The following is a 13,223-nucleotide window of genomic DNA, read 5'->3' on the forward strand; positions in this document are numbered from 1 at the left end:
ATGGCCAGCAATAAGAGGCTTTGCAAAGCCTGTTGGGGGATCATTGAGTCCAATGGACAATTAATAATTGCATAACCATTGCAGATTTAGATAGGCAGATCCTCCCCTAGAACAGACCGAGATATGCGCACGTCCAGAAGACTAAAGGTGCCTCACAGAAGAGCAAAAGTGGTTTTGGGGAGGTGGGGGGCTCACATTCTACATGGGTTTATGAAAGTCTGCCTGCTTGGGTGGTTTACTAGGAGGTGGCAATTTAATTTGTGCTGATCTTGTATGTGAACGACAGTGCACCTAGGAAGTCTAAATATTCTCAAGTTACTTTTCTTGATCTAGAGAATATTGGATTCAGTTGTCTTCAAGCACCACAATGGCATAGACTTGAAAACCTATTCCAAAAGATTATTCCTCAACCAGGTGTTTCAGAAGGATGCAGTTTTGGTGTTTGTTGTACCATTTGATGTGTTGAGCCATTGAATCCGATGGGCCCATCAACTCATTTTGCTTAATGTCTTATTAGACAGGAGGATGAAGTGCTATGAAATTGGATTTCCTGTTTCCAGTACAGAGGAAAACAGAAGAATTTGTTAGGAAGGCCACAAGTTTGACCTAAGTTTGAGGATTTAAGCCACAGGAAAGTTTCAGGTTAGTTCTAGCACACCCTGCTAAAGGTTGACATCTGGAAAGTTAATTCCAACTTGTTTCAGTAATTTAAGAATCCGGATTGTGATTTTAAGGTATGTTCTACACCAAAGCAAAGTATTCAGAGTGGTCAAGTTTTCAGGAAGACAAAAACAAAAAACACAATTGGCACAAACGAACATGGAAACATCAGCGTAACGTATGTGTGAACAGTTTTGATCGTCAACTGGGTGGGAGGGGACTAGGACATTGACCTATCTGATTTAGTCATTAAATGTCTTTTGGTTTAAGTAGAGGTTCCATATAAATTCATATTTAGAAGATCTGTTAAGCACAATCTGGAGAGTATGATTTGAGCTAGTGGTTACTCAAGTTTGGACCATAATGGAGGGATATATAGATTTAGTTCTTGGGATGTGGCTGGAGCCAACTGGATAGTTAATCAAAACGTTGGCATATCCTAGAATTTAATGAGGCATGGGGTTTCGATTTATGCTAGACTTCATTCTGACCTTTTCTAAAAGTGGTTCAAGGGTTAAGATAAACGGAGCAGAACATCCTTGCAGTACTCTTTAGAGTTTAAGTGTGAAGGAAAACATACGAATAAGAAATGACAGCTGAAGTTCGCGTAGAGTAGTTTGGTGCAGCTGATAAATGTGCCATGTATCTGCACCATTTCAGCAATTTAAAGAACGCTTATTCCCACTTTAAGAGGCATTTTTGGTATCTAAAGCGATGCCACAATAAAGTTAATCTTTTCTTCTACAAGTCAGACGTCAACCAAGTATTCTATTTTGAATTTGGAAAATTCACTGGCAAATAAAATAAGGTTGTCTGTATGGATCAGGAATAGGAGCACTGTCTAGATTTGCAATGAAACTACAATTTTAGATTGAAAGTTGGCCATCTCTAATAAATGCAAGGTCAACGTGGGCCTTTCCACTGTTATAGGACTACTTCTGTAAAAGAGCCCTAAGGATTTCACTTGTTTGAAAGTGTAAATGGCAACACAAGTTAAAGTGCGAGCTCCTCTTGATGCTACTGATTAGATTTCAACCGGTGACAGCAGGACCACAGGGTTTGTTTTCTTGTAGACTGGTGGTATTCAATTTCTAGTTAATCAAGTCATCTTCAAGGTGGGATTGAACAAGGGAGTGTGGCAAAACCAAGTAGGGAGAGTTTGGATCCAGTTTCACTTTGGTGTGTGTCACTTGCTCATGTCTCAATTACCGGACCTAGCCAAATCTCCTTCGCTTTCAGAGAGTGGGCTAGCAACTTGAAGCATTTGGAAAACAAATGCTCTATTTGGCTTTGAAGCTTAGGAAATCAGCTGTGAAAGTGCATCCGTTGCTGCTAAACATTAAGAAACCCATCAACCTCCGCAAAGTGAACTTAAATTCAAAGAAAGTAGTTTAAGTACCCGCTTTGTATCCTTTAAAACCTCACTTCCTGCCAGTAAAGCAATACTTCTACCTCTCAATGTTGCACTGCATGCATTTTAGACACCTTCAGACGATGTCTGGAGTCTTTTACTCATTGCTGTATATTTGCAGATCACTTGCTCTACACATCACTAGCAAGGCCCAGGGAGGTTTACACACCCTTGGGAATGTTCATTGCCTTGGAGAGGTTAAGGACTGACTTATCTTTTTTTGAAAGGCTGCATAATGTACGAGCCAAACTAGTTCGACTAAGCTTCCACCATTTTGCAGTTACGCAGAACCAAAATGCTTCACACCACTTCAACACCCTAGAACTAGAGCTTAGAATACATTAGAGCACAATGGACGTGAAATGCAAGCAGTGCCCAGGATAGCGTGCAACAGCATACTTAAGAACAATCTTTCAAGTCTGTGTTGGAAGGTGCTTCAAAACAATGGTAATGTATTCGTAATGTTGGTGGAACCAGTGTGGTATCCCTGCTCTACCTATGGAGTATCCAACCCAGTAAAATTATCTGGACAGGGAGGGGACTGGATGTGTCGATGCCACTGAACAAACTTGTGGAAACGCAGATGTACCAAGATGCCCATTTCAACTGGCTAGTAATCAGATTTGACGGAACCTACCTAGCTTGCCCTATCAAAGGGCAGGGTATCATGGTGACCAAGTGGTTTATACTTCCGCTAGCACCTTGTTACTTCAAATTACATGTTTAACATCTGCAAGACTCAATTATGTAGCTGTGTGTACTACAAATATCAGTTACTATATTAACTATTGGCCGCAGCATCTACAATACTAAAGATGGTCCTGTTCTGAATCCAATTCCACATGGTATTCAAACTTTTTATGCAGGAGAAAAGGAAGGCTATCCTTTTTTACACGAGAATGAGTGCAGGAGGAGCTGGACTGTCATTGTGGAGACTTCAAAAAGTGAGGGGGGGGGGAATTGGTAACGTGAAGGGCCCAGGAAAAAATAGCACTACATACCAGGTTCCTAAAGTGGAACTAGACTGAAGTTAAGTTCATAGTTATGACCACAATATATCCGCTGCAAAACCACTACCAGCAGATTATGCTAGACTGAAAACAGTCTACAATGCTCCTTAGAGGTGGTAAGTACGTCACAGCATGCCTTTGTAAATTACTGCAAGGAGGAATTAGAACGTTCAAGCATCTCAATGCCACCTGCAATACGCCACTGTTGCAGCAGCAATGAGTACTCTGCCAATCACTCATGCCATTCCAGGTGATCCGTCAACACCTCCAGCAAGCTGGTTGAAGTGAAGTGAAACGTCATAGAATCAAATTAAAATAGATTTGTTAGGAAAGATTCCTCAAGCAAAATCAAACCCATTGAACGCACTTTTCTAGCACTATCGCCACAAAAAACTTCTCAAAGATAATCTAATATAGTGTAAACTCCTCAGATTAGGGCTAGAAATCCATTACAGATCTAAGCCGGCAAGAAGGCTGCAGAGTGCTCCATCTGAAGGGGCCTAGAAGGCTGGTCAATGACAACTCGTACGACAAGCCCAGCAAAAACAAATCTGAAAATCAGTGCCTAATAGGGAGTGTAGATCTATACAGCTGTACACTTCACAAAACACTCGATTAAAAGTACTCCAATTATCACGGTGACTAAACTCTGCAAAAATACAAGCAAAGCCACTATCAGCTACGAACCACTCCTAGGGCGGGCTGGTTTATTCTGCAGCGTCACTCATGAGAAAGTGGCCACCTGCTTAAATCCGAAACAATCTGTGCGCAAACCAGTTTAAGCAAAATCTCTTAGTGTGCCAAATCCTATTTTAAGTGCGAATCCCCTCCCATCCCTCGTACTAAGATCACTGGACAGCCACAGCAAGCCTCGAGACAGCAGAGGGAGGGGGCGACAAACTGTTGCCGTCCGACACTCACCTGATGGGCCGGAGGAGTGGGCCGCAGCTTCCAGGTCGTGGGTCCCCCAGGGTCGGTCCCACCCGGTCATGCTGAGGGACTGCAAGCCGAGGCACAGGTCGTTGGTGTCGGGCAGCACTCGAGGCGAATCCTGCACGGAGGTGGGGAAGAGCATCTTGCTGGCGGCCGCCGCTGCCCCCTCGGAGTCCTGGAAGTCTGCTTGGGCGTAACACAAGAAAGGCGAGAGTTAAGGGAGCCGAGTTTTTGTCTCTTCAAAAGGCACTCTAATGGCGGAAAGCTGGTGTCGCCGTCCCTGTGCCACCTCCAGACCCAGGAGGCAGCCATGCATTCGGCAGCCCAAACAAATAAAAAAATCCCCCACCCTTTCCTATCCAGTCTGCATTACTGACTGAGCCGGCATGTGACACAGCGGCTGACAGACTTCCACGCTGCCGCCTGTGACATCAGCTTCGCAATGCAACAGAACAATTGCTTAAAAGGGAGGGGTGGGTAAAAATAAATCAGTCTCGCATATGGGAAGAAAGGTGTAACCAAGGCGGGCAGGGTCACAGAAAAGCCGGGCAGTCTGAAGCCAAGAGCGAGCAAACAGGACGCAGTGGGAATCTCTGCCGAGTCCGTGCATACAACTGCGCAGCGACAGTGCAGAGGAGAATCTGCCAGTTCAGTGTTGCGTCGCCCAACCTCCACCCCTCGCCAGCCCCTCCCCACCCAAAAGCCCTGCTCTCCAGCCCTGGACCGTCTCCAGCCCTTAATCAGCAGCCCCGAGCTGCACAAATTCTGCTAGCATAATCTATTTGCCTAAACTTGGCTACTGGCTCACTGACGCTGCATTGTTTACCACTGAGTAATGTGGATAACCTTCAGAAGGGAACGAAAATGAAGACATTGTTTAGCTGCAAGGGAGTGGACTGAACTCAATGCCGGCGTCATAGCCGGGAGGGCAGGATGATACAGCACTTCAAATGGGAAAATGAAAGGAAAACTCCCGCATGCCGGCAAAGGTACAGCATTAAACACTCGGCTGCCACTGTTATGGGGTGAGGGAGTGGGGGCTGAGAGGGGGAGAGGAGGGTTTGAAAAGGCATGGAACTGCACTCCAAGGAGTCACGAGGGCCAGGGCGTGGTGACCCAGGCACCAATAAAAGTTTAGTTTAAAAGGCACTGCTGTGTCTCTGCATCACAAGATTTAACAGTTACGCTCACACTCACCCCCCAGTAGGGCAGGCAGAGCCTAGCCATGCATTACCCAAATACCTCAAGATGTAAAAGCCTGCCAACGCAAAGGAGTGAGTTTTAGTAGTTAAGGTGCGGGACGAGACCATTTCCCAGAGATCAGTTCAATGTGCCTTGCACTGGCCCAACTACTCTGATGCTGCAATCTGGAAGGGCACTCGGCCCTGTGAAAACGCCCTTGCTACTCCAGTTAATTTGTCTGGACACTCAAATGTCAACAAGCTGAAAGATTGCATATAGTCAATATAGCAGCTGGGAAATCTCACCCAAGAGAAACAAACCCTGACCACGACTGAATTATGGCTTCTATATACACCCATGTGGTGTAAGCATGCAATGACCAGTACAGAATAATGAAACACGCAAATAGGTTTGAAATCAGGTCGGTGAGGGTAATGCGCCACCTAAGTATTGGTAAACTCAATTCATGGATCGACCCTGTAGTACACTTTTTTAAATTAGATGCATGCACGACAGATTTAACTGCCATCTAAAAGTTAAATTCCAATTCTCTCATATATTAGTGTAAATTTAACTTACCCTGTAAGTATCGGTTTTTGGCATGTGGTACTGTAGATTCACATGCTTAGCATAAGTCCGCCATCTATCGTTGGGTTTTGAAGTGTGTATGTTTTTCTTCGAAGATGTTTTGAGTAACGAGGTGTAGGACTCCTGCTTGCAATGTGCATGGTCCTCTACTCCATTGTTAGATTGTTTTCTGTTCGGCAGGCGAGGATGGAGTGCAAGGAGGATTTATCCTACGAAGAGGAACATGCAAAGGAAATAATGTAATCTGTAGCAATGCAACCAACACAGGTTACCTGGGATGAGGATGGGTGCATGTGAATCTACATCATTACATGCCACAAACAGATGCTTGCAGAGTAAGTAACGATTAGTTTGATTGCATGTGTGGCTGTAGAAACACATGATTAGCACAGACTGAAGTCAGTCTCTGAAGTGGTGGCTAACCGGTGCTGTGTACTGGTTTGAAATAATTTAGACAGTACTGCTTGACTAACATTGGCTTGTGGCATGACATCTACACAGTAATGTAGAGTAAATGTGTTCAGTGTAGTCCAAAACTACTTTGTATATATGTCAGCTATTGTTATATTCTCCAGAAATGCAACATAAGCTTTTTTGTGTAGAATGAGGTTTGGCGGGAAAGGGAGTGGTAACTTGGCTATAGAATAGCATGTTTGGATACATTTTACTATCCAACATGACAAGATTTGGAAATTGCTTTACCCTTTTGTGGTTTGGAGAATGCTAGTTTAGTTGTCTGGCAAAATGATTGTGTTCCATCAATGTAGTACATTAGTGCTACGTAAACATCTGATGCAATGGTTCCTAATCTGTGAACCACAGCACTCCCAGTGTGCCATCAAAACTAGCCAGTACTATGCTTGTGCCCTGCTGCATTCCAACCCCCCCTCCCCAATACAACTGCCTGCCAAGGATTGCATGCAATCACTCCTGTGTTTAACAGCCTTTGCCTTATGATTGGCAGGTTGTCCTACAAGTTCTATAGTTGGCGAAATATTTAAGGGGCATTAGTGACCAAGGCAATTCTGCTATATTTATCACCTGCACCTTCCTGGATTGTTCCGTGAGTGATATCTGGGTCAAAGATAGAGATAAAAGCACTACATTGACAGTAATAAGTCACAAGAAATAACTGTTGCTAAAGTCTCAATATACACACTAATTTTCTGTGCAGTGTACACCCACGAAGCTCTACAATAGTGTAGTAACTTGGGAAGAGCTTCTCCAGAAGGAGCCTGCAAACCCTTTGTGGGTATACAGTGATATGGCTAGAAACTGCTCCTATTGCCCATCTGTGGCAAAGGTGTGACGACCACATTCAAATTTCAATTATGGAAGTGTGGTATATGCAATTGTCTGAGCAGACCAAAAAAGGATTACGTTACTTACCCAGTAAGCATCTGTTCTTTCTTGGCATGTGGACCTGTAGATTCGCATGCTTTGCATACTCCTGCCATTCTAGTGTTGGGTCTGGATGTTTGCAAGTAGTTTTTCTTAAAAAAAAAAGTTAGTCCTGAAGTAAGGTTACACCTTCCGGTGATAGTGGGCATGGTAATCAACTCCATTGTTAAATTGTATTCCCGCAACGGGGTGAGAACGGAGTAAGTTTAGTATAGAGTTGTCCATGCATATGAAGGTCTAATGAAGAACTGAAACTACAGGTACCCGGGGAGGCGGGTGGGCACATGTGAATCTACAGCTCTACAAGCCAAGAACAGATGCTTACTGGGTAAGCATCATTCGGTTGAAGGCATGTGTACTATAAATACAAAAGCTTTGCATAGACTACAAAGCAGTATACACCCAAATCTGTGGCTAATCCGTAGATATTGCAGTTGCTTGAAATAGTGTTTTAAGTACTGCTTGGCCTACATTGCTTGTTATCGTGCTAACATCTACATAAGTGTTTGGTAAATAGGTGAAGTTTAGACCATGTAGCTGCTTTACATACGTCACCTTGAGGAATGTTACCTAAAAAGGTTACAGAAGCACCAATTTTGTTAGTGGAATGCGCTCTAGAGGGTATGGATAAAGTTATTTTAGCTTGTGTAACATGTATGAAATCATTGAACAATCCATCTTGCAATCTTAGATTTAGAGATGGGATTGCCTTTGTGAGGTAGAGCAAATGCAACAAATTGTTTTGCAAAAGTCTTTTGTCCCAACTATGAACTCTTTACATCAAGCGTGTGAAGAGCGCGTTCTGCTACAGAGTCAGATTGAGGAAAAACACCAGTAACTCAATTTGTTTGTTTTTCATATAAACAACTTTGGGGAGGAATTTAGGGTTGGTGCGTTGAACTACCCTGTCCTTTGTGTTGCTGAAAGAAGGGTTCTTCCAAGGTTAATGCCTTTAGCTCACCAACTCTCCATGATGAGGTGACGAGAATGAGGAAAGCAAGTTTCCATGATAGAAATTGCTAAGGGCACTTGTGCAATGGTTCAATCTGTGGACCCATAAGCCTTATAGGGACAATGTTGAAATTCCATACTATGGCAGGCGAATTCTTGGTATCACTCTTAAGCCTTTCATAAAGACTTTAATTACTGGCACTTTAAATAGTGATAAGGGCTGCCTGTGCTGCAAATACGCATCTACTACTGCAAGATTTATAAACTAGTCCAGTTTGCTTTAAGGGTAACAGGTAACATTTTGTATAGAAGCATCTAGAGGATTGATCATTATTGCAGTAAACAACAAATCTCCGACTTTGCTGCGTAGCAAGCTCTGGTGGTAGACCGTTTTGTTTGGTGCCGGCTTTGATGAGCCAGTCATCTAGGTAAGGGAAGACATGAATAAGCAGTCTTCTGAGATGAGCTGCGATGACTGCCATGCTGTAGTACCAAAACTGGAGTACCTTGAATTGGTAAGGTTTGCCTGCTATCACAAAATTGGAGGTATTTGCGATGAGCTGGGTGCATTGGAACATGAAAAAAATGTCTTTAAAGTCTAGAGTAGACAATATTTTGTGTAAAAATGGAAGTACCTGTAGAAGGGTCACCATATGAAAGTGTTCGACAGTATGTGGTGGTTTAACTCCGATCCAGAATAGGTCTTAAGGATCTGACCTTTTTGGGAATGAAAAAATACAGAGAGTAAATCCCTGAACCTTGGTGTTTTACTGGAACTGGTTCTATGGCTCCTTTCAGTAAGATTGCACTTCCTGTGCGAGCAATTGCATATGGTCTGGAGACAGTTTGTGAAAGCAAGGTGGAATGTTTGGAGGATAGGTAGTAAGCTCCAGGCAATAACCATGTTGGATAATTCCAATTACCCATTTGTTGGTTATAGATTGCTAAATGGGGAGAAATTGTTGAAGTCTTCCTGACGTGTGTGGTATGTCGGGGGTGGGGGGGGGGGGGAGTTTGGGTAAGAAACTGCCTATATGGGGGGGAAGGGGAGTTGGGGGGGTGTTACCCTTATCTCTAACCTTAAAGTTATTACTTCTATAACCGCAATAAAAGCAGAGGGAGCAGAATGGTTATTCCTTTTGCAAGGGGAGGTATTCTAGTCTGAAGGTGTGGTCTTGGACGCCGCTCGGTAAAAGGAGCAACCAAAGAAGCCCGTTTGAAGGCAACTGGAGCGCCCCCATGGATTTAGCTACTTTGTGTCCTTTTTAATTGGAGTGTTCAATCTCAGGACCAAAAAAGATGTTTATCAAAGGGTGTGTTCAAGATTAATTGTTGAACTTTGTGTTTGAACCCAGAAATTCTTAACCAAGCAGGCCTTCCAAACAAAATACTAGTATTGACCTCTAGCCACGGTATCTGCAGCATCTAGAGCACATCTTATGGAAGAATTGCAAATTAATTTTCCTTTTCACTAAATATTGCGCTTTTATTTTATGCTCATCTGGGAGATACTGAAGCAATTGCTCCATTTTATCCTGGTGTGCTCGGTCATACCTGGCTAAAAGGCCCTGTGTTTGCAAAGCGCCAGTGATTACAAGCCTGGCCAGCTAGGAGTTTGCCAGAAGCGTCTATCAGCTTGGACTATCTGGTGGAGGAGCGTCCCCCTGATGTTTGAGAATTAGTCGGTTTATGAGCATTGGCTACTACCAATGAATCTAATGGTAACTGGCCCTTAATAAAACCAGATCTGCTGGGGAGGGTTTATACTTTGTCAACTCTAGGAGTTAAGATTTGTGCACGCACGGGATCTTTTAAGATTATCAGCGTGCCTCATCATCCCCCTTAAGCTTAGGCAGGGTTTGTGAAGACCTATGTGTAGATCCTAATGTTTCAAACAAAAAAAAAAATCTTCCCCTAGAGCTTTTGTGGAGTGCCACCCCATAATATTGTGCAGCTCTAGCAATGAGCTCCCACTACATTGTCATCAGGAGGAGAAGGTTTAACAGGGTAAAAAAGATTCCTGTCTGCTGGGGGGGGGGGGGGGGACTCAGTTGTGTAGTCTGTCCATAGATCCACTTGTAAGTGTGTACCCACTTCATCAATATTATCCCCATCATGGTGAGATTGTCAAGGATTGAGGTGTGATACGTAAAGGATTCGGAGGTCGAGGGATGGTGGAGGTGGATGAAAAGGACTGTAGCAACAGACTTTGAAAAGGAATCTTGTAGTCAGTGTCCTTATCAGGAAGCTTGTTTGAGGTAGTCTGGAATCAATAGGTCCTTCCAGGGTTACAGTTTTTTGCTTGGGATCCACTTTTTTCGTTGAACAATGTCCAAATTTGGATCAGAGGGAACATCTTGATTTCGGTGCCAATGTTTTCAGAACTGGTATTGGTTGGCCTTTTGGTACAGAAGATTTCGGTTACGAATGTGGTTTATTTTGTGGGTGGAGGGTTTCAGCTCTGAACCGGATTTTTGTTAGGAACTGGAAGGCTTCGGTTCCAACTAAGACTTCTGTCAACTCTGTACCGAGCCAGACAGCTTGAATGAGTTTGAGCCGAGGCATCAGAAACTTCTCGGTGCGGACCTTGACCAGAAGGCAAAGGTGGTGACGAAGTCTTAAGTTTTATATGTGGGTTCTTCTCTACTCTCGTCACATTGTCCCTGCGGTAGTTCAGCTTCTAGGTCCATCGAGTTCCAAATCAGTATTACACGGAGAACGCTTCTTCCTTCTCTGCCGCCGATGCACCGACCCCTCATGGACCAGAATCTTCAAAGATGTCTGGCTTGTCCTTGATTCTTTGGTGTTGCATCTCATTGTCTAGCCCAAGGACCGCAAAGAGTTTTCTTGAATCGAAACAATCTGCAAGTGTCGCTGTGGTCTTAATTGTGCTTTGGAGACAAGCACAAGTTACACACTTGTGAGTCAGTGCACGGATACTCCGCATGGCACTGAAGGCAGAATTTGAACAGTGTCTGTTCCATCGACAGCTGAACTGACGCGGTTAGGCCTGAAGGCCGTCCACAAAGCATTCCAATTGAATTAGATTTTGTTGACAAACGATTTAAGTGGAAAACATGTACAAAAAACCAATACAGTCTAGAGTAGAGGATTGCGCATCGAGGGAAACCCGAAGAACATTTCAAATCGGAGTGCAGCAATACACATCCAAACCATATGGCAGAAAAAACAGAGTCGATCACAATGCGTGCCCTCACCAAAGGAGTAGTCAACTTACCTAGTGAATAAGAAAGACTTCCTCGAAGAAAAACTTGCAAACATCCGGACACAACACAAGATAACAGGAGTATGCAAAGCATGTGTATCTACAGCACACATGCCTTGAACCTTAAGTTTAAGTTGGCTTGAACTCAAAGGGCACAAACAAATGGACTGCCATGAGACAGCTGATAAATGCCGGTTGCGGATTAACTTGGTGAGATAGGGTCCTGGAGTTCTGACATTACATCACACTAATCTCTGAAAATCAGGAATACATTTAATTGTACAGTCATATGCTCTTGACGCTACTGAGACCTCTTCAAAATGTTCATGCATTTCTTGTGGCTTCCTGTATTTTCTAAATTCGAGTTCAATTTATAAACTCATTCATTGTACTAATCATAAAAATTAAACACATGGACGAGGTTACCTCTTGTGTCTCACATTTGTACAACTGCTTGACTAACTGTTTTAAATAGCTGAATCGTGTGTAGCTGGAGATCCTATGGCCTACTGTGCCCTCCACTTACTGGGAATTATCAATCTGGTTCTCCTTACTTAGCCTAAAGCCAGTCGATGGCACCCCTGTGAAAAAACTACGCAACAAATGTGACCCTGCACTTTGTAGGCTTAGTCAAAATAGTACTGTCATCAGTACTTGTTTTTTCCCCTCTTTGCACTCAAAAAACACCCTGTAGCGGTTCAACAAAAGGGCAAATTTTGAAAGCTTTTATTGCACCCGTCTGGTCCATTGTTATTCATTTTTCCAGCATCTGCTCAAGTCACTGGATAAGCTACGCATGGTGCAATATTGCGCTGCTAAGATAGCAATTTGCCTAAAGAAATGGTTCATACTTCCTCCCTTGCTACATTACATTGGCGACCTGTTAAGGGTCAGGTTGGGTTTAAGTTGTAGTCTGGTGCAGAAGGCTTTACACAAAGCATTCCCCCTTTTTCAGTGTTTGAGGTAGGTAATTTCCAGGGATGCACATTTATGCCTAATGGTATATTGGCGATTGACAGGCAATGGACAAAATAAAATTGATGGCAAAGGTAATCAAGTAGTGAATATTGCTGGCAATTTCATTTTGAAAATAGTGTACCAGAGTTGTTTAATTTACACTATCTGAAATACACACACTGCTACCCGCCCCAAGTATAGCTCTGCTTCATCCAGATTACATCATTGCTGTGCTTCAGGATTAAAATAAATACTTTCATCTGCTTCATCCCAATTATTTTCAGGGAGAAAAATGGAAGTACGCATAAGTCCAGACTTAGATGTCCCACCCTCAAAATAAAAGTACATAATGGGGAGCTGCTGCCAACAGCCAATAAATAGGTCAAGGGAGGCATGGGTCAAAAGAGTTTGGGGACCACTGATCTAATGAGTTTAATGCAGTTTCCACCACAGTCTGGTTGAGGAAAGAACACAGGTCATTCAATGGATTGAATTATGTGGAATGGAGACACTACTTTTGGTAGAAATGTAGGATTCATTTACAGTACTACCATGTCTTTGAGGAAGAATGGTTCTTCTAAAGTTAATTCCTGAATCACACCAACACGTCTGAGTGAAGGGACTGCGATGAAAAATGCAAGTTTCCATTACAGTAATTGGAAAGGGCATGTCCAAAGAGGTTCAAATGGTGGACCCATTAACCAGGTTAGCACAATATTAAGATTCCACGTTGGTGTGGGTAGAGCTCTAGGTGGGACAACTCGTGACCTTGTAGGAAGGCTTTGAATACAGGAACTCTGAATACAGAAGTTTCTTCTCGACTGAAGATAGTCAGCTGATGCTGTAAAATGTAATTTTTTTTTATAGAAGTTAACTAAATCTGCAGTTTGCATACAAGGGTAGC

The 13,223-nt window shown here is 43.2% G+C and overlaps 1 protein-coding gene across 5 annotated transcripts in view; it reads right to left on the bottom strand.

Moving 5' to 3' along the window:
• The window catches only part of CPEB1 (cytoplasmic polyadenylation element binding protein 1), a 493,259-nt gene that overhangs the window by 279,198 nt on the left and 200,838 nt on the right, over positions 1-13,223 (bottom strand). For 2 of the 5 annotated variants that reach the window (XM_085644001.1, XM_085644003.1), the window contains exon 3: positions 4,003-4,197. The exons of 1 other annotated variant lie outside the window; for it this stretch is intronic. In XM_085644001.1, the coding sequence (XP_085500127.1) occupies positions 4,003-4,197 (195 nt within the window). Of the gene's footprint in view, positions 1-4,002; positions 4,201-13,223 lie in introns of all 5 variants that reach the window. 2 more of the 5 variants (XM_085644002.1, XM_085644000.1) reach the window with 1 other exon arrangement.

Source organism: Triturus cristatus, chromosome 3_1 (assembly GCF_964204655.1).
Source record: "Triturus cristatus chromosome 3_1, aTriCri1.1, whole genome shotgun sequence".
Taxonomy (NCBI): Eukaryota; Metazoa; Chordata; class Amphibia; order Caudata; family Salamandridae; genus Triturus; species Triturus cristatus.